Below are 27,346 nucleotides of genomic sequence, written 5' to 3'. Positions count from 1 at the left end.
TACTAAGTTGAGTACTAACCCCAGCAGTGTGTGTGGCTTGCTGGTCCTGCAAGCACGAGCCCGACGCACACAGCAAGTCCTTCCACTGAGAGAATAGGCTGCGGCGGAGAAAGGGTTAATCCTGGGGTGGCTGAGCCGGAGATGGGGATGCAGCCGCAGACCCACCTCCCTGAGGAGTTTGGGGGTCTTGAGGGTTTTGGAGAGGACGGAAGTGTGGAGATGGCTGACTGCCGGAAGAGCGCAGGGTCTTGGGAAGGCATTCCTGGGCCGGTCCCTATCGTGCTCCTCTGTGGGGGACTCCACACTGGTTGCTGGCATTCAGGGTCTGAGAAACATCCTAAGTGATCCTTCAACCAAAGCCTTAGGATTCTTACATCAGAGACCCCATCTACAGGAGCGATGGGGTCCAGGCGACTTTTAACAACAAGGACGTGGCCAGGGCACAGCCTGGTTACTGCTCAGTTATAACTACATTCTGTCCACAACCGGGCATGTGATTCTTGTCAGCCCTGGGGGTTGTTTCACGAGGACAGAGATGTGGATCAGAGCACCAGGACCCACCCTGCTGGCTTCGTGCACTTGGGGGCACTGACGGCCCACGGGGCGCCCTGTGAAGGCTGGGTGGGGCTCCCCTCCCAGCTGGCAGGCGGTTTCTGCGTGTGCCCCGAAGGCGGACACCTTTGCCTCTGTGTGTCACATGGCTCTGCTGCCCGTGCGGAGACTCGGGGGCTGTTCCCGTGCTGCGGGGCGCCAAGCGTGTGGACTCCCAAGCGCGCACATGGCGCTGTGTCCTCGGCTGCGGGGGAGCGTTCCATGGAACTCCTGAAAGGACCCCGAGTCCTGCTCTCCGATCTTTAATACGTGGAAACACAGGGCTGTGTCTGTGAATGCAGAATTCTCCAAGCAGATGGAGAGTGAGAGGCAGAAACCAGCAAGCAGACAAGACAGCTAGAGGGGCCACGCAGGTCCACAGCTCACATCAGCCCTGCGGGGCATGCGCCGGCCTGGGCACCTGAGAAGCCACGGTTCCACCTCAGGGGCACTGTGATGGGTAGCTTAGTCCGGGAGGTCCGAGGGCGCCTTTGATGAGGGATCGGGCGGCTCCAAGGACACCCCTTCTTCTCCCTCCCAGGGGCTGAGGACGACCTGACGCTCCGTGCTGCGCTCTATGGCCTGCTCTTCCACAGCCACGCCGACCAGGACGACTGGGAGGGTGGCCTCAAGGTGCTGGATGAGGCCGTGCAGGTGCTGCCAAGGACAGCCCACCGCCTGTGAGTGCTCCAGACACTGCATCCCCACCGGGGGAGTGCTCCCCCACCAGAGTGTGCTCCCCCCACCACGTGCTGCACCCCCACCTGGAGTGTGCTCCCCCCACCACGTGCTGCACCCCCACCTGGAGTGTGCTCCCCCACCGCCTGCGGAACCCCCTCCCCGGAGTGTGCTCCCCCCACCCCCTGCTGCATCCCTGCCCGGAGTGTGCTCCCCCCACCCCCTGCTGCACCCCTCCCCGGAGTGTGCTCCCCCCACCGCCTGCGGAACCCCCTCCCCGGAGTGTGCTCCCCCCACCCCCTGCTGCATCCCTCCCCGGAGTGTGCTCCCCCCACCCCCTGCTGCACCCCTCCCCGGAGTGTGCTCCCCCCACCGCCTGCTGCACCCCTGCCTGGAGTGTGCTCCCCCAACCGCCTGCTGCACCCCTGCCCGGAGTGTGCTCCCCCCACCGCCTGCTGCACCCCTGCCTGGCGTGTGCTCCCCTGCTCCTCACTGCCCCCCTCTGCCTGGGCCTCCGCAGGTTTCCACTTGTGCTGGAAGACTTGACTTCCCAAGGAGAATTCAACACAGGGAGAGCGGGGACTGAAAACCCCACACAGCCCCGAGACCCCCACTCCCCTGGACTCTGCTTTGCTTTGTCTTTTTAAGCAGGAAGTGGAGGAATAAGTCCGGGCCGCATCACACACGTTGAAAATTCTGCCACCCGATCCCAACATTGGTTTCTCACCTTCCCTTTCTTTAGCTTGATCTTCAAGCACATGGTCATCGTGAAGGCCAAGCTCGGGCAGAATTTCTCGATGGAAATACAGAAATTCAAGGCCGAGAGTGAGGACTACTTGGCGCGCATGTGGCACCGCCTGGCCCTGAACTCGCCGAGCGTGTCTGGAGAGCTGGCCTGCTACAACAGCGCCATCCAGGCCTTGCAGGTGCGAAGCCCTGAGCGTGGGTGCACGTGGTAAAATGTGTCCTTTAGCAAAAGGGAGAACCGGTGGACAGAAGCTCAGCCGGGACCTGGCGTGGGCGGCACGTAGAGCAGCCACGGCTGATGGTGCAGAGAATGCGCCGTGCGGACCCGGGCACTCCTCTGGCCGACCAGTCAGGGATGATGGTTGGAGCTGGTTTCAGTGGTCCCTTTCCAGCATGCAGGGGTCGTGGTCAGGTCCTTGTCCCTGAGCAGGGTGAGGGGGCCAGAGGGTGATGCCCCAAGTAGTAGCGCCCTGGAGGCCCAGGGGCCCAGATGGGTGGGTGGCTGCAGAGGGGAGCAGGGCTCTGCAGGGCCCTGGGATGTGGGCGTTCTGGGGACGTTGGCGTCTCTTCCCCACCCCCAGGAAGGCGAGACGGGTGTTCCCCTCGATGCACTTGGGGTGGGCTCGGGAGGAGGTGGGCGCTTTGGCGTTGATTTGATGCCTCTGCTTGTCAGAAGCAAGGGCCATGTGGTGCGTACCCGAGAACTTCATCTCGGGGATGAAAAGGCATCCCAGGCCCCTGGTGTGAAAGGCATGAACCTTTCAACATTAGTGAAGATCTTAAAAGGCTTTTCTGTTACACAGGCTGTTTCTCTGGCTCAGAGCAATCCTCCCCTGAGGTCTTTGGATTGCTCTGGTGTCCAGGCAGCCCTTAGCGTTGGGAACTGAGGATGACTGGGGGTCTCTGACAGTGCTGTGTGAGTGCCAGCTCAGGGCACTGGGCAGTCAAGGCAGACGCCCGGGTACCACCATGGGGGAGCCACAGGGAGCCACTGCGCCTCTCTCCGGGGAGCCAGAGGCCACGTCGTTCCTCAGCAGTTGCCCTGCTGGGGTTGGTGGGGATCAGGCGAGGACCTGGCCTCCTCCAGGGAAAGCAGGAAGGGCCTGAGGAGGGGAGGCTGCGGGGCGACTGGGGAAGGCAGGACCCAGCCGAGTCGCACTGGCCGTCGGGGCAGAAGCCCTTGAAAGTTTTCTGTCTTCACTTACCCGAGTCCTTCCTCCAGTTGTCTGTTTTGTTAAAGGTACAATGTGATGTTTTTAGTGAATTCTCAGAGTTATATAATCATCACCCACACACAATTTCAGAAGGTTTCATCACCTCCCAGAAACCCTGCATCCATCAGCGCTCACTCCCCCTCCTTCCCTACCCTGCATCCATCAGCGCTCACTCCCCTCCTTCCCTACCCTGCATCCATCAGCGCTCACTCCCCCTCCTTCCCTACGTCCATCGGCCCCAGCAAGCTGCGGACCTGGACATTTTCTGTAAACAGAGCCAAGCATTACGTGGTCCTTCATTCAGCGTGACATCGCCCAGGGCCATCCCCATCATTCCCGTTTAGGGCCGAGTCATATTCCGTTCCGTGTCTCACAGTCCACGCCCGGCTGTTTGTTGTTTCCCATTATCTGCCTGCTGTGACGAAAGGTGCGGTCAGCATTTGCTCCCAGGTTCTGGTGTGGCCCCTCCTCGTCCCCTGGGGGCACAGCCCAGCACTGGAGTTGCTGAGCACACGGTGGCCCTGTGTGGAGCCATGAGATGAAGTGCCAGATCGTCTCCCACAGCGGCCTCACAGGGTTGCCTTCCCACCTGCCGGCTGTGAGCTGCGGTTTCTCCACACGCTCACCAGCTCTCAATGTCGTCCGACGGTTCTGGCTGTGCCAGTGGGTGTGAAGGGGGTGTCTCCTCGTGTTTGGTGTGCCTGCATTTTCCCAGCCACTCATGATGGGGTGCATATTCCCACGTGCTCATGGGCCATTTGTAGGTGGTTGGAGAAGTGTTCATTGCAGTCCTTTGCCCATTTTTAATCTGGTGGTTTGGTTTTCGTTGCCTTATAGGAGCTCATGGTGTATTGTGGATGCAGGTTCTTTAGCAGGAGCATCATCTGCAAACCCTTTCTCATTCTGTGAGCTGCTTTTTCAACCACTTCTTCACTTCCTGGATGGCATGATTTGTGGCACAAACATGTTTTAAATTGTGATGAAATTCTAGTTGTCTGTTTCTTGTTTTGTTGCTTGTGTTTCTGGCGTTGTATCTGCAAAACTGTTGCATAACCCAAGGTCTTGAAGATTTGTTCCCGTTTTCTTCTGAGTTTTATAGTTGTAGCTGTTACATTTATGAGTTATACGGTGTGAGGCAGGGTCCCCAGCACTCCTCAGCCTGTGGACTCCGGTGGCCCCACACTTCTGTTGAGAAGATGACCCGCTCTCCCTTGAACCTCCCCATCAGGGCCAAGGCCCTCCCCAACGTCCACAGCTTTTGTGGGAGCCACCGCCAGCCTCCACAGCTGCTCCCTTCCTTCCCCATCCACGGCATCCTTCACGTGGCTCCCAGGCCCCACCACCTCACCAGTTCCCCATCCTTCTCTCCTTCCCACCTCTTCATGACAGAGAAGACCCTGGGCTAAGGGCAGGACCTTGGCCATCTGATCTCACCCCACGTCCTGAACTAAACATGGCTGCTGCCCATTTTCCCCACAAGCAATTCTCTAGCCCAGACCCTGCCCCTAGACCTGTGAATCCTGCTGCCTGCCTGGCCTCGCCCTGGGGCCAGCGTCTTGCCCAAAACCAAATGCCTGCTTTTCCCACCATTCTTCCTCTTGCCTTTCCCCTCGAGATGTTGCAGCTCCATCCTCCAGTGGCTGGACTCACACCCAACACCCACAACAAACCCACACCTTGCACCTAGACCCACAGACACACGCGACATAACAGCCCACAGCTGCAACCCAGACACACCCCACAGGCCGCAACTTCACACCTGTAACGCACATCTCATGTACACCATTCACTCCCAATACCCCCAAACACAACTCACACCCCACATCCCACACACACCACACGTCCCACACACACTACACATCCCACATCCCACTCACGCCCACATCCCGAACACACCACTCACACCCCACATCCCACACACACACCACTCACACCCCACATCCCACACACACACCACACACCTCACATCCCAGACACGCCACTCACACCTCACATCCCACACACACCACTCACACCCCACATCCCACACACACCACTCACACCCCACATCCCACACACACCACACACACCCCATATCCCACACACCACTCACACCCCACATCCCACACACACACCACTCACACCCCACATCCCACACACACACATCCCACACCCTCCCACACCCCTCCACGCTCACACCTGCCCATCCAACACTCCATTATGGGCTTCGCCCTGAGATTTGTCCAGACCCCCACCTCCTTGCTGCCCTGGGCTCTTTTCCGTCTCCCTGTGTGGGCAGCACTAACCTCTTCTTGGCTCACCCCGGCCTGTTCTCTGCAGAGCAGTGGGAGGCTCCCCAGGTCCAGGTCAGAGCTGCTGTCCGCATTCTCCAGCCCACAGTGCTGTGGCTCAGTCCCTTCCTGTCTTACCCGCACTGCAGGGCCTTGCACCCCTGCCCGGAGCACCCTCTCCACAAACACCCCCCATAGTATTTCTCAGCGCCTCAAGGCTCTCCTCAGCTTCCGCCGGGTGAGGCCCCATTCCTACTACCACTGGGTCTCTGGTCCTGAGCCATGTGTCCTGCAGAGCATCTGTGCTTTGAGGCCCACAGGCACCTGCTTATGATGGCTGATGCAGCGTGAGTGCTGGGCACAGAGGGAACCCCCAGCAGATTCGTGGGCTGAATAAGTGGCATGGGCCAGCGCTCAGAGAGCCACAGATATTTGGCAGCAGAAATGAAGTGGCGGCAACACCCATGCGACATCCACCCTGCTGGAGAAGAGTGTGGCTGTGGCCCCGGCAACAGCTGTGGAGGGGAGGGTGCGGTGCAGGCTAACCCCGGCTCGCAGGGCTGCGGAGGGTGCGGTGCAGGCTAACCCCGGCTCGCAGGGCTGCGGAGGGTGCGGTGCAGGCTAACCCCGGCCGGCGGGGCTGCGGAGAGTGCGGTGCAGGCTAACCCCGGCTCGCAGGGCTGCGGAGGGTGCGGTGCAGGCTAACCCCGGCTCGCAGGGCTGCGGAGGGTGCGGTGCAGGCTAACCCTGGCCGGTGGGGCTGCGGAGAGTGCGGTGCAGGCTAACACCAGCTCACAGGGCTGCGGAGGGTGCGGTGCAGGCTAACCCCGGCTCACAGGGCTGGGGCTTTGCTCTGCAAGGGTCAGGTTAGGGTGGTCTCATCCGATTCTGTAGCGACGGTGGCCAAGTCTGCCCCGGCCGGGCCTTGGACTGGACTCTGCAGGACAGGGCAAACACCTTTCCCGCCCTGAGGAGGCGTCCTTTCCAGCAGGGACGCGGGGCTGCCCGCAGAACCACCCACACAGGGCCACCCACAGACAGGGCAACAGCAGGACCCCTGTCCCGTGTCCTCTTGTGGTGCAGGGAATGCCTGGGGACCCGGGACGCCCCAGGAGGTGGCACCTGCAGAGGGTGAGGAGACAGGGAAGGATTCACCAAACTGCAGCCTGCCCACACGCTGCCTGTGAAAAGAAACAGCAGCGCCATCTCGCCTGTGCCTGAAATGTCCCAATGAGCCTAAACGGCAGCTTGCCCTCATTAGAGGCAGCCTCCAAACAGTCACTGTGGGATAAGAATGAACCTTTTCTTCTAGAAAGTGAGCAATGAAAGTGTTCACTGCATCAGGAAAGCCTCGAGGGCTATCGCGAGGGTGTCACCCTCTCTGTTCACCCCCACAGAAGCCTGAGACGGAGTGGCAGAAGGTGGAGTACCTCATGGAGTTCGGCCAGTGGCTCCACCACAGACACTTTCCTCTAGAGGACGTGGTCTTCCACCTCCGCTGGGCCGTCGAGATCCTGCTGGCCATGAAGCCGCCCAGCGACGCCCCGGAGGCAGAGCCCACGCCGGACGGTAAGCCCACTCCGCTGGCAGGGTGCCGACCCCACGCGGCTCCCCCAGAGCTCTGCTTCGCGCTCCATGGTCTGGACGGCCGTTGGGCATCCACGTGTCCGTGCAGGCTTTGGAAGCCAGGAGCCCCGATGCGTCACAGCGCTGTCCTCTGCGGGGGCCCTGAGGGACTCAGCCTGACCCCCACCAGGCGACCTTCACAGAAAGGTTCTGTCCAGGTCAGGGAGAAGCCATGTCCTCAGGCACACAGCTGGGCCGGCCCGGAGGCCGCCTTCCTCAGGAGGCTGGGGGAGACCTCAGACCCTGTGGGCACCTCAGCCATCCCCAAGGTGGCTTCCGACTCGAGGTAGGGGCTCCGTTCTCCAGCTGCTTCTCCTCCGCAGGCCCCTGGCCACCTGGCCCCTGCTCACAGCAGTGCAGGGAGGTGGGGGTTTGCTGGTAAGTGGGGACCTGGGCAGACGATGGCAGCCCCACTGGCATCGTCCAGAGCATAAACACTGCCAGTGCCTGGGCATCAGCTCAGGGTGACCCGGGGCAGAAACTCTGCGGGGAGCGCAGGTGCGCCTGGAGAGTCCCATGGGGTGGTTCCCGCAGGCCTGCCATGAAGAGCAGAGGCTGGCAGAGCCCAGCGAGGGTGGCCACTGCACACACATGCACACACGCACACACACGTACACACGCACACAAATGCACACACGCGCACACACGTACACATGCACACACATGCACACACGCACACACATGTACACACGCACACAAATGCACACACACACGTGCACACACGCACACACACACACACGTGCACACACGCACACACACACACGCGCACACAGCCGGGCCGTCCTAGAGCACTTGTCAATGCTGGCTTGCTCAGGGCCACCCTCCCCGTGGCTGCTGCTCCTACCCCTGTCAGGATGAGTGGGGGCCCTGCTCAGAACTCCCAGGCCCTCGGGACAGTCTGGGACAGGAACGGGGTGCCCAGGCCAGGTGCAGCTCATGAGGCTTCCAGGACACACAGGGCAGCAGGAGAGCCCTCAGGGCCTGGGGACCTGGGGCTGGAGCTGAGAGTGGAGCTGCCCCTGGGGGTGAGGGGGCGGCCAAGCTCAGCCTTCGCAGAGTAAGTGCAACACGTGGCTCTTCCCCTGGCTCCCGGCCCTCAGCAGAGTGGAGCACCGGGGGTCGGCGAGGCACCGGACAGTCCCCGCAGCCTCAGGCAGGGAAGGGAGTGGCCTGGGGCCCACAGACCCGTAGCCGGGCCTGCTCTCAGCCTCGGGCACCCCGTGTTTCAGGGGAGTACATGGCCATGCAGATGCCCCCACAGAGCTCCGTGTCCGAGGCCGGGGAGGTGGTGTCCTTGGAGCAGCTACGTAGCGTGCGGCAGCTGGAGGCGCTGGCCCGTGTGCACATCCTGCTGGCGCTGGTGCTGTCGCCGGGTGCCGAGGGCTACGAGGACTGCTGCCTTGCAGCCTACGCCTTCTTCAGGCACATCTGGCAGGTGAGGCCCAGCGAAGGCTCCCCGTCCCTGCAATGCCTCCCGGGACGGGCTGTGGGCTGGGGAAACTGCAGTGAGCATTCTAAAGGCATCAGAGCCTTTCCCAGCATTTCCTAAAGACCTCTGAGATGTGAGCAGTTTCCTGCGACATCCGGGTTCTTCCTCTCTACCGGATGATTTCCATCGGCATGAAAACAAGAGACTCCCCTCTTCACTCCTGCACCCTCGACATTCCCAGCACTCCCCAAGGGAGGGCTCATGGCTCCCTCCAGATCAGCCAGTCCTCCCTGACACCCGCCCCAGTGCCCTTGCCGACCATCACCCAAAACTGCCTCTGCCTGGCTCGCCACGCCCAGGCAGCAGCAGGCACCTCTGTTGGCAGCTGGGGCCCAACAGCTCCTGAACCGCCCGCTGACGGGGCTTCCACAACCTTCTTCTGTGCCCCACTCCCACCCCCCTCCTTATCCTGCTCCTCCTACCACCTCTCCCTGTGAAGCCCACCAGGAGCACTGTTGGGGCCGCCCCGTGCGCCTGTCCAGGCCTCCCGCGGGCTACACCCAGCAGGGCAGCGCCAGGCATGGCAGGCCTTTCTTCTGAGGACAAGTTTGCCCGGAACCCCCATAGGGCATCTCGGGATCAACAGGGACACGGCCCAGCCATGGGCAGAGCAGGAAAGGCAGGGAGGCCCCCTCATCCCGTCTTCAGAATGTTCCACGCCAGCCCCCCACCAGCCTCCACCACTGCCAGACCTGGGGCCATGGGCGCCCAAGCCGCCATTCTTTGTGACCCTTCTAGGAGAATCGCTCAACGTTATTCTCATGGGTTCTTAATTAGAGACCTTGAACTCATTCACCCGTGGAGTGGCAAGTCCCCCCTAGGGCCAGCCACACCTGCTCCAAACGCCCACACGTGTCAGGGCTGCGAGGGGCCGGCAGGGCCTGCCAAGGAGACGTGCCCAGTGTCCTCCCTGCCTGGGCACAGCCCCGACGAGAGCCGCTGCAGGGAAGGTGGGATGGTCAGCAGGGAGCCCCAGGGCCAGGGGTGTCCTGCTGTGGAGTGAGACTGAGGGACACCCACGGAGCCAGCGTGCTCATGGGCATGTCCCTGCAGCCCCCAGTGCCCACACCCCTGGCCAGCCCCGCTCTGTGCTCTAGGGGCCTCACCTGACAGCAGCTGACGGGACGTAAGACCACCAGAGCGCTAGAGCTTGGGGAGCCCCGCGGGTCTGAGCGTCCCTCACCCAGGAGTGGAGGGTGGGCGGAGTGGGTGGCGGGTGGGTTTTCAGTGCTGCAAACGTGGATTTCATCCCTGCCCAGGTTTCCTTGATGACAGCAGGAAAATCAGTTCTAGAAAGCAGACCCCTGGCAGCAACCAGCTCACATCTGTTATTGCCTAAAAAGGAGAAGGAGAATGAGAGGAGTAAAGAGAAGGAGAAGGAGAAGGGAAAGGAGGAGAAAGCCAAGGAGCCCAAGCAGGTGGTGCCCGGGCGGCCGCGGTGGAGAGGCCGGGCCCAGGATGGCCTGTGCCTCAGTTTCCCTGCCTGTCAGGGTTCTCGGAGGAGCCCCAGGTGGCCTCAGTGCTGAGGCTGGGCCCTGGCCGGTCTCTGTGCCCCGGTTTCTCTCCCTGTCGGGGTTCTTGGAGGACAATGTGAGAGAATGTCTGTAAAGCACCCTGGTTTGTCCCTGGCGGGAATCCCAGGCCTGGAGCTAGCCACGTAACGCATGCGGCTTGCACAAAGCACGTTGTCCCAGGTCTGCCAGGCTCGGAGGCCATGGCAGTAGACACAGCCCAGGGTCTGGGTCCCAGAGCAGTGAGAAAAGTGTTTTTTTAATCCCACGAAACCTTTCTCTCTGCAAGTATCCACTTCTGAAAGTGCTGGGCAGAGAAACCACTTGGCCGCCCAGCTTCCCAGAGCGGGACGCTCACACCTGGACCCTGGCACGAGCACTGCTGAGCTCACCAGTCAGCTGTCACCGAGGGGAGATGCAGGAGGCAGAGGCTGCAGAGCCTTAGCTCCTGGAAGTCCTGAGCCTGGGCACCCCCAGGCCGACTCTGGCTGTGCACGGGGCAGAAAGCTTTGCGTGCACTGCCTGGAAACAGTGTCAGAGGCTGGATCTGGGTGCTCGCTGGGGTCTGCTGGTCGGGGGGATGCCGGCTCCCCAGGGCTGTGGCCTGCCTGCTGCACAGCCATGCCGGTGGGGGCGGGGGGGGCGGCGTCTGCTGTTTCTACCGTTTCAGGGAAATCCTGCATTCTTGCCTTTCTAGTGCCAAAGCCCAGCTCCTAACAAACAACTGGAAGACTTACCCACGAGCATAGAAGAGTGGGCTTCCTACTCCTGCCCCGAGGAAGTGCTGTCTGTGCTGAAACAGGACAGAAGTGACTCTACTGTTAACCCCTCAAGTATCCAGAAGCCGGTACGTTCACATAAGGAAAAGGCTCAAGACCCTCGTCACAGCATGGTGTCCCCTGACCTGTCCCCAGGTCCAGTTTCCACTGTGAACTGTAGCCAGAAAAAGGAGGACAGGACAGAGTTCCATCAGCCCCCAGCCCCCTACAGGCCCTCCCAGCACCACTGTCTGCCCCTAACTACCGACACCCAGGAAAGCCTTCCTTCTTCCCCACCCAAGTCCAACACGCACCTAGCGAGACAGGACAGGTGTTCATGACAAGCTCCCACAGCCGGGTGCTTAAAACAACAGGATCTGATCCCCTCACAGTTCTGGAGGCCGGAAGCTGAAAATCGGTTTCCCTGGGCCCAAATCCAGGTGTCGGGAGGGTGACACCCTCCAAGGGGCCCGGGGAAGATCCCTCTTGTCTCATCCCGGTCGGCCTCTGTGGTCACATGGCCTCCTCTTTTGTGCAGATCAAATCTCCCGCTCCCTCCCACAGAATTACATTTAGGGCTCACCTGGACTATCCCGGAGACCCTCCCCACCTCGGGGTCCTCACCTTATCACATCCGCAAGTCCTTTTCGCCCTTCTGTGGTCATGCACACAGCTCCAGGGGCCAGGACTGGGTGTCCACTAGATCTCTGTGCCTTGTTGGGGTGGATTCTCTTTGGTGAGCGTCCTTCACCTGGACTCCGTCTGTGGGACCTGCCAGGCTCGCTGTGTCCCCATGATTTGTTTCGTGCATTGCTGTGGGTGGCCTATTGGGTGGACAGGCCATGGTCTGTCTGAGTTTGTTTCATGCATTGCTGTGGGTGGCAATTATGTGGACAGGCCATGGTCTATGTTTGTTTCCATGCATTGTTGTGGGTTGCCCATTGCGTGGACAGGCCATGGTCTGTCGATGTGTTTCGTGCATTGCTGTGGGTGGCAATTATGTGGACAGGCCATGGTCTGTGTTTCATGCATTGCTGTGGGTGGCCCATGGCGTGGACAGGCCATGGTTCGTCCATCCACCTGCTGGTGGATGGGCTGTTTCCGGTTAACAGCTACTACATGAAGCTTTTGTGACTATCCGTGCACTGTGTCCTGGTGCCCACATGCCCCCATGCCTGGAGGACACACCCATCACAGACTTTCTGGACCATGGAGGATGTGAATCTCCACCTGTGATGTTTGGTGCCACACTGCCATGCTGCCCTCCACAGTGGTCATTCAGTTCACTGCTGTGCCTGCCATGGGTAGAGTGGCCCTGTGCAGATCTCTGCTGATGACACTCCCCTCAATCTCAGCAGCCAGTGGGTGGGCAGTGGCATTCCCCAACGTTTCACGGGACACTCCTGGCCACAGTGAGGTTGGCCTTCAGTGCTTCCTATCCTTGGAGGTCCTCTCTTGTGTTGTGCCCTCCAGGCTATTGCCCATATTTAATTAAGCTTTCTGAGTTTTCTTTATTGGTTTGAAGGAATCTTTTATTCTGGAAAATCGCATGAGCAGCCATATGACCAGCAGATCCGCCTCCACTTCGTGCCTTGCCTTTCCACTCTGTTAAGGAGGTCTTTTTGGGAACAGGGATTAGTAGTTTTAATGTAATAAGAGTCATTAGTCTTTTCCTTTGTAATTAGTCAGTTTTTTGTGTGTCCTTTTTTTATGTTTTCATTTCTGGAGGTTGTACAGATACTCTGTTATAGTATTTTTCCAAAAAGTAGAAATATTTTGCACCTTTATAGTTTTGCCTGTCACCTGAACTTGATGTGTGTGTGGTATGAGGTAGGGGTCAAGCCTCAAGCTTGGCAGTCAGGGTGTCCCGTTGTTCTGACACCACTTCCTGAAATGTCACTGGCCACCTTCCCTGCTGGCTGCACTGGGCATGAGCAGGTGCCCACCTGTGCATGGGGTTGCTTTGGGGTCTCTCTTGCTTTCTGTTAGTTTTTTGTCCTTGCAGCATCATCTCAGTGTCAATTACTGAGCTTCACAACCATGAGTATTTGGTAAAGAAAATCTCCTTACCTCATTCTTCAGGACGGTTGGGCTACTCTTTTTATTCTCCATTGCATGTCCATGTGTATTTTAGAATCAGTGTGTCAGACCCGTCACAAACCCTGGTAGAGTTTTTACTGACATTGCATTGAATCTGTAAGTTACTTTGTGGAGAACCGACGTTGTTATGGTGTTGAGCGTTTTGATCCATGGACATGGTCTGTCTCTGCATTGACTTAGGTCATCTTCAACGTCTCTTAACAATAGACCAGAGTTTTCTACATGGCAGTTATACATGTCAGATTTATTTCTGTGTATTTGAAACGTTTGATGCTGTTGTAAATATAGCTTTGTTGTTTCATGTTTAAACTCCAGATAAACTGTGGAAATGTAATTGTTTTCATTTTGGCCTTGTAAGCATCCATTTTGTTAAGCTCTTTATAACTTTAGTAATTTGTCTGTAGATTATTTTGGATTTTGTGTGTACATCGTCGTTTTATCTGCAAACACATTTTTCTTTTTTAGTTTCCACTCTTTACACTGTTTTTTCTTTACCTTGCCTTATATTCTGGCAAGGACGTCCAGTATGAGGTTGAATAAAAATGGTGATAACATCTATTTTTATGTTGCGTGCCCTATCCCAAAGGAAAGTTTCCAACATTTTACTCGGAAGTATAATTGATGTTTGTTGTAGGTTTTTATAGACCTTTATTGATTAAGGAAGTTTATTTCTATTCGCTAAGAATTTTAGTCATGAATGCTTTTATATTTTTATCAAATATTTTTCTCCATCTATGCAGATGGTGTTTTCCTCCTTCATTCCTTGAATTAATTACCTTGATTGTTTCTAATGATTATCACAATAGGGCAGCTTGGCTGTACTGTTACTCACTCTATGTCACCAGCTTTGGTTGGCGGCTCTTCTGTCCGGGGTATGTGCATCTGTGCTTGTGAGGAAGACGACGTTTAATTTTCCTTTCATGTGTGTCCTCCTCAGGATGTGGTAAAAGTTATGCTGGCCTTTTAGTCAGTTAGCAAGTATTCCTTTCTGACCATTGTTAGGAGAAATTTGTATAAGATTGGTAGTTATTTCATCCTTAAATGTCTGGAAGAATTCCCTGGTAAAGCCATCTGAGCCCAGAGCTTCTGTTTGAGAAAATTTTAAATTATGGATCCAATTTATTTCATAGTTATAGAATTCTTCAGAGTTTCTGTTTCTTCTTGTAACAGTTTTCATGGGTTGCATTTTTTCTGGGATGTTTTTATTTAAAATGCATTTTGGATATATTGTCATGAAGTTGTTCTCAATGTCCTTGTATTACCTTTTAATGCCTGTGAGATCTGTAGAGCCCTGTCAACCCTCGCTCGCTCTCCCGATCAGCCTCACCAGGAGTGATCAATTCCATCGACCTCTCAAGGGACCCCATGCTTTCCAGGCTGCCCGCACGGCCCCTCTGCCTGGCTGTCATCCCTGAGGGAATGGCCTCCTCCTAGATTGCCTGGAGTTCTAAGGTGCAGCCCTTCAAGAACCCAGCCTGAGAGAGAGAGTGAGAGAGTGGAGCTCTTGGTGGGCCCTGAACCCAGTTTTCTAAGCCCAGCCTGCAGCACGGTGCAGAGCGCCGTGAGACCCTCGGCTGTGTCAGTGCCTGATAGCCAGGCTCATGTCCCTGGATGCATACTGACTTCCAGATCTCGGCCCAGTCATTCTTTGAATATTGATTACCTCCAGTTCTTAGAAGTACATTTTTACAACAGGTCATCCAACTTTCCTAATTTCTCACTCAAGAGTAATGGTTTTAACAAACTGAGTCCAACATCATAGGAAGCATTAGCTCTTCTTTATATATTAAATGTTTAAGTGGTTGTGTGTGCACACAAAGAAATTCTGTCTCTAGTGAGTCAGTAGTTTTTAGTGGAAAAATGAAACAAACACATAAATTTGAATAAATCCATGAATGGGTGTGTTTCTTGTGGGGATCTTCATACTTGGGTGCTGATGTTCACAAAGATTATCACATGTGACAAAATGAAACCCATGAGTGGAAGAGGGAAGGAAGATAGCACAGCCTCCATCCGTCCCACAGAAACGTGCTGAGCACCTGCTGTATGCAGACACGTGCTGGCACGGGGAGGGAGGGGGTTCTCTGAGGAAAGACCCTTATGCTTGTGGCCTACACCCGCTCCTGTGACCTCCTGTGTGTGTTATGTGTTCATGTAGACGTACAGTTTGTATTTCCTGGACCACCTGGTCAAGGCCCTGCAGAAGATGTGCCTACATGAACTCACGGTCCCCATCCTGCAGTTGGGGGTGCTGATTTCGGACTCCGTGGTGGGAAGCAAGGGCCTGGCGGATCTCTACCACCTTCGGTGAGTACAGTTCCTTTTTTGGAGTGTGATTTCCCCAAAGAATACAAAAATGAACAGCATGTTAAAATATTAATTCTGTAGTTGACTGTGTAAATAATAAAGTCCCTGGGACTTGCACACCAAGTAAATAAAAATATTTGAATATAAAAATGGTATTTTTGGTTGGGATGGGAGGACTATTTGATCCCAGGAGTTTGAGACCAGCCTGGGCAATGTAGCAAGACCCCATCTTTACAGAAAATTTAAAAAATATGTTAGCCAGGTATGATGACACACACCTGTTGTCCCAACTACTCAGGAGGCTGAGGCAAGAGGATCACCTGAGCCTAAGAAGTCGAGGCTGCAGTGAGCTATGATCGTGCCCCTGCACTCTAGCCTGGGCAACAGAGCATGACCCTATTACTAAAAATTTAAAAAATAAAATATGATATTTTTATGTTAAAATTTCTACCTGATCCTTAAGAGAATATTCTTGTTTTAAGGAAATACAGGCCTATCTTGGAGATATTGTGGGTTAGGTTCCAAAACAAAACAAATATCACAATAAAGCAAGTCACATGAACTTTTTGGCTTTCCAGAGTATATAAAAGTTAGGTTTACACTATTCTGTAGTCTATGAAGTGTGCGATAGCATTATGTCTAAAAAATGTACATACATCCATTTAAAATGTATGTGCTAAAATGCTAAAAAGGCTGGCAATTTCTTAAAATAAGATGACAATAAAATTTGCCACATGAATCAACTCTTTCACAGATTTATCTGTAGCATGCAACACTGTTTGACAGCATTTTACCCACGGCAGAAGTTCTTTCAAAATTGGAGTCAGTCTCTTAAATGCTCTTCCCACTTTATCAACTCAATGTATGGAATATTCTAGGTCCCTTTTGTCATTTCCACAGTGTTCACAGCATCTTCACCAGGAGCAGATCCCATCTCAAGAAATCACTTTCTCTGCTCGTCCGTAAGAGGCAATTCTGTATCCATTCAGGTTTTCTCTTGAGACTGTGGCAATTCAGGGCCATCTTCAGGTTCCACTTCTGATTCTGCTTCTCTTGCTGTTTCCCCCACACCTGTAGCTCCTTCTACTGAAGTCTTGAATCCTCAAAGTCATCCATGAGGGTTGGAATCAACTTCTTCCAAATTCCTGTTAATGTTGCTATTTTGGCCTCCTCCCATGAATCAGGAATGTTCTTAATGGGATCTAGAATGACAAATCCTTTCCAGAAGGTTTTCAATGACTTTGCCCAGATCCCTCAGAAGAATCACTCTCTGTGGCCGCTGTAACTTTATTAAATGTGCTTTGTAAATAGTAAGACTTGAAAGTCGAAATGACGCCTTGATCCATGGGCTGCGTGGCTGCGGTGTTAGCAGTGGTGTTAGCAGGCATGGGACAGAATTCATCTCCTTGTACATCTCCGTGAGAGCTCTTGGGTGGCCGAAGCATTGCCAGTGAGCAGTACTATTTTGAAAGGAATCTGTTTTTCTGAGCAGTAGGTCTCAAAAGTGGGCTTTAAATATTCAGCAAACCATGCTGTCAACAGAGGTGCTGACATCAGGCTTTGTTGTCCTCTTATAGAGCACAGGCAGAGTACATTGAGCATCATTCTTTTTTTTTTTATTATTATTTTTTTAGGCAGAGTCTCGCTGTGTCACCCAGGCTGGAGTGCGGTGGCGCCATCTCAGCTCACTGCAAGCTCCACCTCCCGGGTTCACACCATTCTTCTGCCTCAGCCTCCCAAGTAGCTGGGACTACAAGCGCCCACCAACATGCCTGGCTAATTTTTTGTATTTTTTTTTAGTGGAGACAGGGTTTCACCATGTTAGCCAGGATGGTCTCAATCTCCTGACCTCGTGATCTGCCCTTCTCGGCCTCCCAAAGTGCTGGGATTACAGGCGTGAGCCACCACGCCCAGCCAATAGAGCATCATTCTTAAAGGCCCTGGGATTTTCAGAATGGTGAATGAGGACTGGCTTTGACTCAAAGTCCCCGGCCACGTTAACCCCTAGCAAGAGAGTCCACCTGTGCCTGGAAGCTTGGAAGCCAGGCATTGACTTTTCTTCGCTAGCTATGAAAGTCCTAGAAGGCATCTTCTTCCAACAGAAGGCTGTGTGGTCTGCAACTGAAATCTGTTGTTTAGCGTAGCCACCATCGATGCTCTTATTAGCTGGATCTTCCGGCTAAGGCTTCAGCTTCTCCGTCAGCACTTGCTGCTTCACCTGGCTCTTTTATGTTATGAGACGGCTTCTGTCCTTAAACCTCACGAGCCCACCTCTGCTAGCTTCAAACTTTTCTTCTGCAGCTGCCTCACATCTCCTGGCCTTCATGGGATTGAAGAGAGTGAAGGCCTCGCTCTGGCTTAGGCTTCGGCCTAGAGGAATGTTGTGACTGGTTTGGTCTTTGGCGCAGACCGTGGAAACTTATTCATATCAGCACTGAGGTGGCTTCACTTTCTCGTCATTTGTGTTCATACGTTCCCTGTAGGAGCTTTGAATTTCCTTTCAGAACTTTCCCTTTGCACTTACAACTTGGTTAACTGGTGCGGGGCCAAGCTTCCAGTCTGTCTCCACTTCTGACACGCTTTCCTCACTGAACTGAATCATTTTTGGCTTTTCCTTTAAAGTGAGAGACGTGTGACTGTTCCTTTCTTTGGAACACTTAGAGCCCATCGCAGGGTTACTAACTGGCCTAATTTCAAAACTTCTGTGTCTTGGGGAATAGGGAGGCCCGAGGGGAGGGAGAGAAGTGGGGGAGCAGCCAAGCCGTGGAGCAGTCAGAACCCACGGGACATTTGTCGACTCAGTTTGCTGTCATATATGGGCGTGGTTGATGGTGCCCCAAAACAATTATAATGGTAACCGCAAAGATCACTGAACACAGATCACTGTAGCAGAATCATAATAATATTTTGATTTTTTGAAATATTTTGAGAATCACCAGAATGTGGCACAGAGACACCGAGTGAGGAGGTGCTGTTGGAAAATGGTGCCGATGGACTTGGTCGCTCAGGGCTGCAATTTGTAAAATATGCAGTATCTGAGCAGCACAATAAAGCGCAGTGTGATAAATGGAAGTGCCCGGGCCACTGAAGGATCTGGGAGAAAGGCCGCAAGTTGCATCTTCAGCTTGCTCAGATATCCCAGGGGCGGGAGCGGGAGAGGAAGCTGGAGCAGGTGTGGTCATGGGGCCAAGAGGGGCCACCGGGGCCTGCACAGGGATGCTTCCTGGTGTCTGCAACTTTCCTGCTTGCCTGAAAGCATTTTACAAGAATAGGGTTTTCAACAGGAGTCAAGGCTTCTCTGCTTGGGGTGGTGGCTGCTGAGCCCACCTGAGGGCCTCCTCCTCTCCTCGGACGGCATCCAGGAGGCAACAGATAATGCCTCACACGAGATCTGTGAAGGAGCAGGAAAAAATCCCACCTGAAATGTGATGGAGCTACCTGGCACTTTCCCCTAGTCATTTCGCTTACCTTGAAAAAGGATTGAAAACATCATCCAAGTATGCCTCGATGTTTTAGTTGACCGTTTTCTGTGAAACACACTCGTAGCTTTGTTTCTGGCTCCCTCCGCTCCCACGCGGCACTGACGCTCCCGGCCACACTCCCCACAGCCTCGCCCACGTGTGCTCCGAGCTGAAGCTGAGCGAAGCAGCTGCGCACCATGAAGAGGCGGTTGGGCAGGTGTACGTCAGCGAGCTGGAGCAGGCCAGGTGGGTGCGGTCCCACCCGGCGCCGCCCGGGGCTTGAGTCTTGCCCTTGGTGTGGCCGGGTAAAAGCCAGCCACCCAGCCACCCTCTGCCCTGGACTCCTGCCCCTCTGGGGAGAGCGAGCACTTGGGGGCACGGCTGTGGCTGGTTCTCCTGGGTCATGCTGGAGGTGGGTAACTCATGGTGCACAGATAACTCGTATCGTCTGTTTTACTCACATTAGCTGCAGGAAAGACATCGCGTTGAAAAAAGAGAAAAATAAGGAACCTTTATTAGAAGAAAGCCTGCCAACACTGAGTGAGCAGACACTTCCCATCCGGCCTGGGGAGATCAAACCGCTGGAAGCCAAGGACAAGGTGAACCTCACCGCCCAGAATCCTTCTGACCTGCAGCCCGGTGGACGCCGGTGCCCTCATGGCCGTGCAGGGCTGCAGCTGAGCCAGGAGGCCGGCCTGTGTGTGTGTCAGTGTGCGAGGGGCCGGCCTGTGTGTGTGTCAGTGTGCGAGGGGCCGGCCTGTGTGTGTGTCAGTGTGCGAGGGGCCGGCCTGTGTGTGTGTCAGTGTGCGAGGGGCCGGCCTGTGTGTCTGTCAGTGTGCGAGGGGCCGGCCTGTGTGTGTGTCAGTGTGCGAGGGGCCGGCCTGTGTGTCTGTCAGTGTGCGAGGGGCCGGCCTGTCTGTCAGTGTGCGAGGGGCCGGCCTGTGTCTATCAGTGTGCGAGGGGCCGGCCTGTGTGTCAGTGTGCGAGGGGCCTGTGTGTGTGTCAGTGTGCGAGGGGCCGGCCTGTGTGTGTGTCAGTGTGCGAGGGGCCGGCCTGTGTGTGTGTCAGTGTGCGAGGGGCCGGCCTGTGTGTGTGTCAGTGTGCGAGGGGCCGGCCTGTGTGTCTGTCAGTGTGCGAGGGGCCGGCCTGTGTGTCAGTGTGCGAGGGGCCGGCCTGTGTGTCTGTCAGTGTGCGAGGGGCCGGCCTGTGTGTGTCAGTGTGCGAGGGGCCGGCCTGTGTGTCTGTCAGTGTGCGAGGGGCCGGCCTGTGTGTGTGTCAATGTTCGAGGGGCCGGCCTGTGTGTCAGTGTGCGAGGGGCCGGCCTGTGTGTCCTGCAGCTGAGCCAGGAGGCCGGCCTGTGTGTGTCAGTGTGCGAGGGGCCGGCCTGTGTGTCTGTCAGTGTGCGAGGGGCCGGCCTGTGTGTCTGTCAGTGTGCGAGGGGCCGGCCTGTCTGTCAGTGTGCAAGGGGCCTGTGTGTCTGTCAGTGTGCGAGGGGCCGGCCTGTGTGTCTGTCAGTGTGCGAGGGGCCGGCCTGTCTGTCAGTGTGCGAGGGGCCGGCCTGTGTGTCCTGCAGCTGAGCCAGGAGGCCGGCCTGTCTGTCAGTGTGCGAGGGGCCTGTGTGTCTGTCAGTGTGCGAGGGGCCGGCCTGTGTCTATCAGTGTGTGAGGGGCCGGCCTGTCTGTCAGTGTGCGAGGGGCTTCCTGTGAGTGATTTCTCCTCCCGTGGGCCCTGGAATTCCCCGGGGAAGATGAGCGTTATGCGCACCACAGGCCTCCCTGGAACAGGCCTGCCAGGTGCCTGCGCAGAGGCAGAGAGAAGGTGGGGACAGCAAAGAGGGGTCTCCACCTGGGGGTCCTCGTCGTCTGACAGAACTGGGCCTCCCGCCACCTGGTTTCCCTCAGCAGGAGAGCACAGCATCCGCTGCATTTGCCCGTAAAGGAAGGTGACCAGCCCAGCTCCTAACCCAAAACGCAGTTACCATGGGAGCACCATGGAGGAGCAAAGGTCATGCTTCCTGTGACCTGGCAGCCAGGACAGGACAGGGGCTCAGCACAGGACCTGGATCCAGAACACAGCAGTGCGGGGCTCAGCCTCTGCCCCCGCCGGGGTCTCTGCTTAGCGAGGAGAGGGTGGGAGGATGTGGGGTAGGCCCAGATCCCAGTGCAGGGGCTCAGCCACCGGCCTACGCCAGGGGTGCCCTAGCAAGGCCGGGTGCACAGCCGCAGGCAGGCCCAGATCCCGGGGTTGGTCGGCAGCACGAAGTGGGGCAGGGGGTCCTACACCCCAGTGTGTGTGTGTGTGTGTGTGTGGAGTAGCAAAGGCTCTACGTGGCTAGTGGTGGTCTTGGTTGGCTGCAAGGGGATTCGTGAGAAGAGAGAGGTGCACAGGGTGCAAGAGGCCTGTCGGGGGAAAGGCAAAGGCCTGAGCCCTGGCCTCAGGGCGCACGGGGAGCTTGTGAGGCGCCCACGGTGCCAAGGCCAGCAGGGAGCCCTCGGTGTGGTGTGGTTCCTGAGTCGCAGGGACGGCTGCTGAGCCAGAGCTCGTCCCGTGGGACTCGGAGGTCGCAGTGTCAGGACCCTGCCGCCTGGGGCTGCGGTGTCTTCCAGATTTTGAAGATGAATGGGGAGACCGGGAGGGGCCTGGATGGGACGTCCTTTCCCCTCCTGTGGATGCTGAAGGCAGAAGTTCTGCTGGAGATGAACCTGTACCAGCCCGCACGGCTGCTCCTGTCAGAGGCTCATCTGGCTTTCCAGGTGAGGAGCCCTCCCAGCCCGTCACCATCCACGGCCGCTCCCAGCGCACGGTGCACAGCGGAGGGGCTGCAGGCGGAGGCTTGGGCTGTAGCATTCATCTCTAGCACGGCCTCTGTCTGTCCGTCTTTTGCTTTGCCACTCACAGTTTGCTGAAGTTTCTATTTCCAGTACCTGTTGTGGGTCTCTGCAACCTCTCGTTTCTCTTGGTCGTCGGTGGCTCCTCTCTGCCTCCTGCCACCGTCAGTTTCTTACCTTCTGAGGCTGGATGAGAACTTGGGGAACCCCCGAGAGTGTGTGCCAGAAGTGCCACTTTGTTCTAGAGGGCGGATCGTGTGCGGGGCCGCCTGGGTCCAGGGATCCGGGTCTGGTCTGGTCTTTGTTCGTTTTGCTCTCACTCCCCGGGTGTGACCCTTACGGTCCCCAGTGAAAGCCCCGGGACGTTTGCTGAGGCCCGGTTTCCCCGGTGGGCGCTGCAGCTGTTTGGTCTCAGCTGGCTCCCGCCAGGCTTTGTGTCATCCTCCTCTGCCCTGAGCAGCCAAACCCAGCTGACAGCCCTGAGGGGAAGTACGGACCTCGGACCCTTCGCCTCGGCCCCTCCTCCTGGGACTGGCCCTGCAAGCCTCAGCACTGGAAGTCCCAGCTGCAGCCTCCTCTCCTCACCCCGGGTGCTTGCATTCCCCCGGGTTTTGTTCCCCTGCAGGGATGGCAGCCCCAGGAAAAAGCCAGATGGATGGAGGCCCACGGGTGCTTCTCTCTGTGCAAAAATTGTAGTTGCCAGTTTTTGCCAGCACTGACTGCCCTCCAAACTCACCTCAGACACGTGGTGACATCTTCTGTCCAGATTTTAGAGTTGCTTTCACTGGGAGGGTGAGGCAGAGCTACAGAACCAGACAGCCTGTCACTTGTTTTGAAGAAAAACTCCAGAAAAAGAGAGGGTCCTAGAATGGTATAAAAATTCAGTGACGCCCATCAAAGCCTTGAGAGGTTCAGACTTTATCTCCAGCACTGAGGGCAGGTGTGTGAGGTCTCAGGCAGGGGACAGGTGTGTGCAGGTCTCAGGCAGGGTGCATGCAGGTCTCAGGCAAGGGGACAGGTGTGTGCAGGTCTCTGATAGCAGGGACAGGTGTGTGCAGATCTCAGGCATTGAGGACAGGTGTGTGCAGGTCTTTTTTTTTTTTTTTGAGACGGAGTCTCGCTGTGTCGCCCAGGGTGGAGTGCAGTGGCCGGATCTCAGCTCACTGCAAGCTCCGCCTCCCGGGTTTTTACGGCATTCTCCTGCCTCAGCATCCCGAGTAGCCGGGACTACGGGCGCCCACCACCTCGCCCGGCTAGTTTTTTGTATTTTTTAGTAGAGACGGGGTTTCACCGTGTTAGCCAGGATGGTCTCGAACTCCTGACCTCGTGATCCGCCCGCCTCGGCCTCCCAAAGTGCTGGGATTACAGGCTTGAGCCACCACGCCCGGCCTGTGCAGGTCTTTGATAGCAGGGACAGGTGCATTCAGGTGTCAGGCAGGGGGACAGGTGCGTGCAGGTCTCAGGCACTGAGAACAGGTGTGTGCAGGTCTCAGGAAGGGGGACAGGTGTGTGCAGGTCTCAGGCACTGAGAACAGGTGTGTGCAGATCTCAGGAAATGGGACAGGTGTGTGCAGGTCTCTGATAGCAGGGACAGGTGTGTGCAGGTCTCAGGCACTGAGAACAAGTGTGTGCAGATCTCAGTAAATGGGACAGGTGTGTGCAGGTCTCAGGCACTGAGGACAGGTGTGAGCAGGTCTCTGATAGCAGGGACAGGTGCATTCAGGTGTCAGGCAGGGGGACAGGTGCGTGCAGGTCTCAGGCACTGAGAACAGGTGTGTGCAGGTCTCTGATAGCAGAGACGGGTGTGTGCAGACCAGGGTCAAAAGGGAGCTTGTCTGAGGAAGGGACTGAAGATGCTGGGTGCAGCGTTCTTTTGGCCACAGCCACAGGAGAGGGCCAGCCTCTGCTGGGGCCGAGGGCTGGGAGTGTGGAAGAGCTCCTGGGAGCTCCCGGGGCGAGCGTCAAGCCCCTGAGGTGGGCAGAGGCCCGGCCTCCCTCACCCGGCGTCAGGTGATGAGAGCTCTGGGGCTTAGGGAGTGAGTCTGCTGTGTGCCGGGGCTTCCGTGGACCTGGGAGCCCAGTCCCAGGACGAATGTGACGGGTGTGAGACTCCCACGAGCACAGGTGGCCACCCTCCTCCTGCAGCCACCACCCTCCTCCTGCGGCCGCCCACCCTCCTCCTGCGGCCGCGGCTGTGCGGCTGTGCAGGGACTTCGTTTCGCAGCTGGCGCTTCTGGCAGGAAGTTGTTTGTTTCCTTGATCTTTCCCCGCCCTCTTGGCTGGAGGCCTCCTGGCTCCTGTCCTCAACTTGGCCCTCAGCTCACCCTGGCTTCTCAGCCGCATCCGCGTCGCAGAAAGCCTGCCTTCGTGTACTGCCCTCCCTCTGGCCCCACCTCGCCCTCAGCCAGTGCCTCCCGGCCGCCCCACCCCGAGCCTCTCTGAACCCGCTCCCCCAGGCTGGCGATGGGAGTGTGCTCTGCCCTTCCACCCTGGCCCCTCCTCGGCGGGGCTCTCTCCGTCCTGCTGGTGGCACCCCTCCCGCGTGCTCTCTGGCTCTCCCCTCCCTCTCAGGCCCACCCACATGGTGGCCTTTTCTCTTGGCGTTCTGACCTCCCCTGGGCTCTCCCGCCGTGGCCTCAGCACTCAGACCCCCGCCGACCTCAGGGGACTCCAGGCTGGAAACATCTGCCCTGGGGGCTGTGGCTGTTCCTTGTGCTGCCTACTCCTCCGGACAGGGCTCTGCCCTCCCACTCAGTGTCAGCACTGGAGACCCTGGCATCAGCCTCACACGCCCCTCTACCCACCTCTACCCACCTCTACCCCAGCTCTACTCCACCTCCACCCCACCTCTACCCCCCTCTACCCCACCTCTACTCACCTCTACCCCACCTCTACCCACCTCTACCCCACCTCTACTCACCTCTACCCCACCTCTACTCACCTCTACCCCACCTCCACCCCACCCACCCCACCTCTACCCCACCTCCACCCCACCTTCACCCCACCTCTACCCACCTCTACCCTACCTCTACTCACCTCTACCCCACCTCTACCCCAGCTCTACTCCACCTCCACCCCACCTCTACCCACCTCTACCCACCTATACTCACCTCTACCCCACCTCTACCCACCTCTACCCCACCCACCCCACCTCTACCCCAACCACCCCACCTCTACCCCACCTCCACCCCACCTCCACCCCACCCCCCCACCTCTACCCCACCTCCACCCCACTTCTACCCCACCTCCACCCCACCCACCCCACGCTACCCCACCTCCACCCCACCTCCACCCCACCTCTACCCACCTCTACCCCACCTCTACCCACCTCTACCCCACCTCTAACCCAGCTCTACTCCACCACCATCCCACCTCCACCCCCCTCTACCCACCTCTACTCACCTCTACCCCACCTCCACCCCACCTCTACCCTACGCACCCCACCTCTACCCCACCTCCACCCCACCTCCACCCCACCCACCCCACCTCTACCCCACCTCTACCCACCTCTACCCCACCTCCACCCCACCTCTATCCCACCTCTACCCACCTCTACCCCACCTCTACCCCAGCTCTACTCCACCATCATCCCACCTCCACCCCCCCTCTACCCACCTCTACTCACCTCTACCCCACCTCCACCCCACCTCTACCCCACCCACCCCACCTCTACCCCACCTCCACCCCACCTCCACCCCACCTCTACCCACCTCTACCCCACCTCCACCCCACCTCCACCCCACCTCTACCCCACCTCCACCCCACCTCTACCCCACCTCTACCCCAGCTCTACTCCACCATCATCCCACCTCCACCCCCCCTCTACCCACCTCTACTCACCTCTACCCCACCTCCACCCCACCTCTACCCCACCCACCCCACCTCTACCCCACCTCCACCCCACCTCCACCCCACCTCTACCCCACCCACCCCACCTCTACCCCACCTCCACCCCACCTCCACCCCACCTCTACCCACCTCTACCCCACCTCCACCCCACCTCCACCCCACCTCCACCCCAGCTCCACCCCAGCTCCACCCCACCTCCACCCCACCTCCACCCCACCTCCACCACCCCTCTACCCACCTCTACTCACCTCTACCCCACCTCCACCCCACCTCTACCCCACCTACCCCACCTCCACCGCACCTCCACCCCACCCACCCCACCTCTACCCCACCTCCACCCCACCTCCACCCCCCTCTACCCACCTCTACTCACCTCTACCCCACCTCCACCCCACCTCCACCCCCCTCTACCCACCTCTACTCACCTCTACCCCACCTCCACCCAACCTCTACCCCACCTCCTCCCCACCTCTACCCCATCTCCTCCCCACCTCCACCCCCCTCTACCCACCTCTACTCACCTCTACCCCACCTCCACCCCACCTCTACCCCACCTCCACCCCACCTCTACCCCACCCACCCCACCCCTACCCCACCTCCACCCCACCTCTACCCCACCCACCCCACCTCTACCCCACCTCTACCCCACCTCTACCCCACCCACCCCACCTCCACCCCACCCACCCCACCTCTACCCACCTCTACCCCACCTCTACCCCAGCTCTACTCCACCTCTACCCCACCTCCACCCCACCTCCACCCCCCCTCTACCCACCTCTACCCCCCTCTACCCCACCCACCCCACCTCTACCCCAGCTCCACCCCAGCTCCACCCGACCTCCACCCCACCTCTACCCACCTCTACCCCACCTCTACCCACCTCTACCCCACCTCTAACCCCTCTACCCCTCTCCACCCCCTCCGCCCCCCTCCGTCCCCCCTACACCCCACCTCCACCCACCTCTACCCCACCTCTAACCCCTCCACCCCCCCTCCACCCCCCGTCCACCCCACCTCTACACCACCCACCCTGTCCTCTCCCTGCCTTTTGGGCTCTCCTCATCCCCAGCCAAGCTCTGTCCCACCCCCTCACCCTCCTCCTCTCCATGTGGAAGCCCCTGCCCACCCTGTCACCAGCCTCTGACCCACTGTAGCTGCCCTGAACAAGCCCCACAAGAGCCGGGCCCCATTGGACCCTTGCCAGCCCTGCTCTCTGGGCCCAGCCACGAAGGGCCTCCCCGTCTTCCCACCTCAGAGGCCTGCACACCCCTGCCAGGCTTGGTCCAGAGGCGAGGAATGCCCTTCCACAGAGCCCAGCCACCCACCTGCCTACCTTCAGGCCACCTGACTGCCCACGAGGCTGCGGTGAACCCAGGCCCTCCCCACGCCATCTCTGGCGGTCACAGCCGTGCCCGGTGCGTGCGGGCTGTGGTGTCCAGGTGGATCCTGTGTCCGGCAGGGGCACAACTGGGGCACACCTGGGGCACGCCTCCCTAGTGGCTGCGGCCCCTCCCTCGTCCTGGGCATCTAAATGCATGGAACGGCCAGAGATGGAGCCCTCAGCAGCTGGGACACCTGCTCTCTGGCGGGTAGCCCCAGCTCATCAGCCCACCCTCCCCTCTGTCCCCGCACCTGCATCTACCCTGGGAGGGGCCTGCCCAGGTCCAATCGAGCACACAGGGCATCTTGTTTGGCCAGAAAGTGATGCCTGGGAACAGGACACCGCCTTTCTGCTGCAGAGGATAGCCGGGGAGCCCTGGAGCTGGGACCTGCTTTCCGCCGCCGCTCCCATCCTCTCCTCACCCTCCGACCAGCACCCCTCTCTTCTTAGCACAGGCTGCCCTGTGTTTCTGTCCCAGATCATGTGGCTGCCCAACTCCCTGGCAGCAGGCCCCGGACGGGCAGGCCGGGCTCTGG

General features: G+C 57.8%; 1 protein-coding gene across 1 annotated transcript in view; it reads left to right on the top strand.

Moving 5' to 3' along the window:
• CFAP46 (cilia and flagella associated protein 46) overlaps positions 1 to 27,346 on the top strand; it is a 128,339-nt gene that overhangs the window by 53,721 nt on the left and 47,272 nt on the right. The window contains 10 exon segments of the mRNA NM_001190957.3: positions 1,133 to 1,271; positions 2,012 to 2,195; positions 6,898 to 7,069; positions 8,356 to 8,561; positions 9,875 to 10,033; positions 10,824 to 10,973; positions 15,143 to 15,291; positions 18,900 to 18,998; positions 19,219 to 19,351; positions 21,359 to 21,505. Coding sequence (NP_001177886.3) covers positions 1,133 to 1,271; positions 2,012 to 2,195; positions 6,898 to 7,069; positions 8,356 to 8,561; positions 9,875 to 10,033; positions 10,824 to 10,973; positions 15,143 to 15,291; positions 18,900 to 18,998; positions 19,219 to 19,351; positions 21,359 to 21,505 — 1,538 coding nt within the window.

Source organism: Macaca mulatta, chromosome 9 (assembly GCF_049350105.2).
Source record: "Macaca mulatta isolate MMU2019108-1 chromosome 9, T2T-MMU8v2.0, whole genome shotgun sequence".
NCBI classification, from domain to species: Eukaryota; Metazoa; Chordata; class Mammalia; order Primates; family Cercopithecidae; genus Macaca; species Macaca mulatta.
Note: the sequence above shows the minus strand (reverse complement) of the source record. Positions and strands in the feature narration are given on the sequence as shown.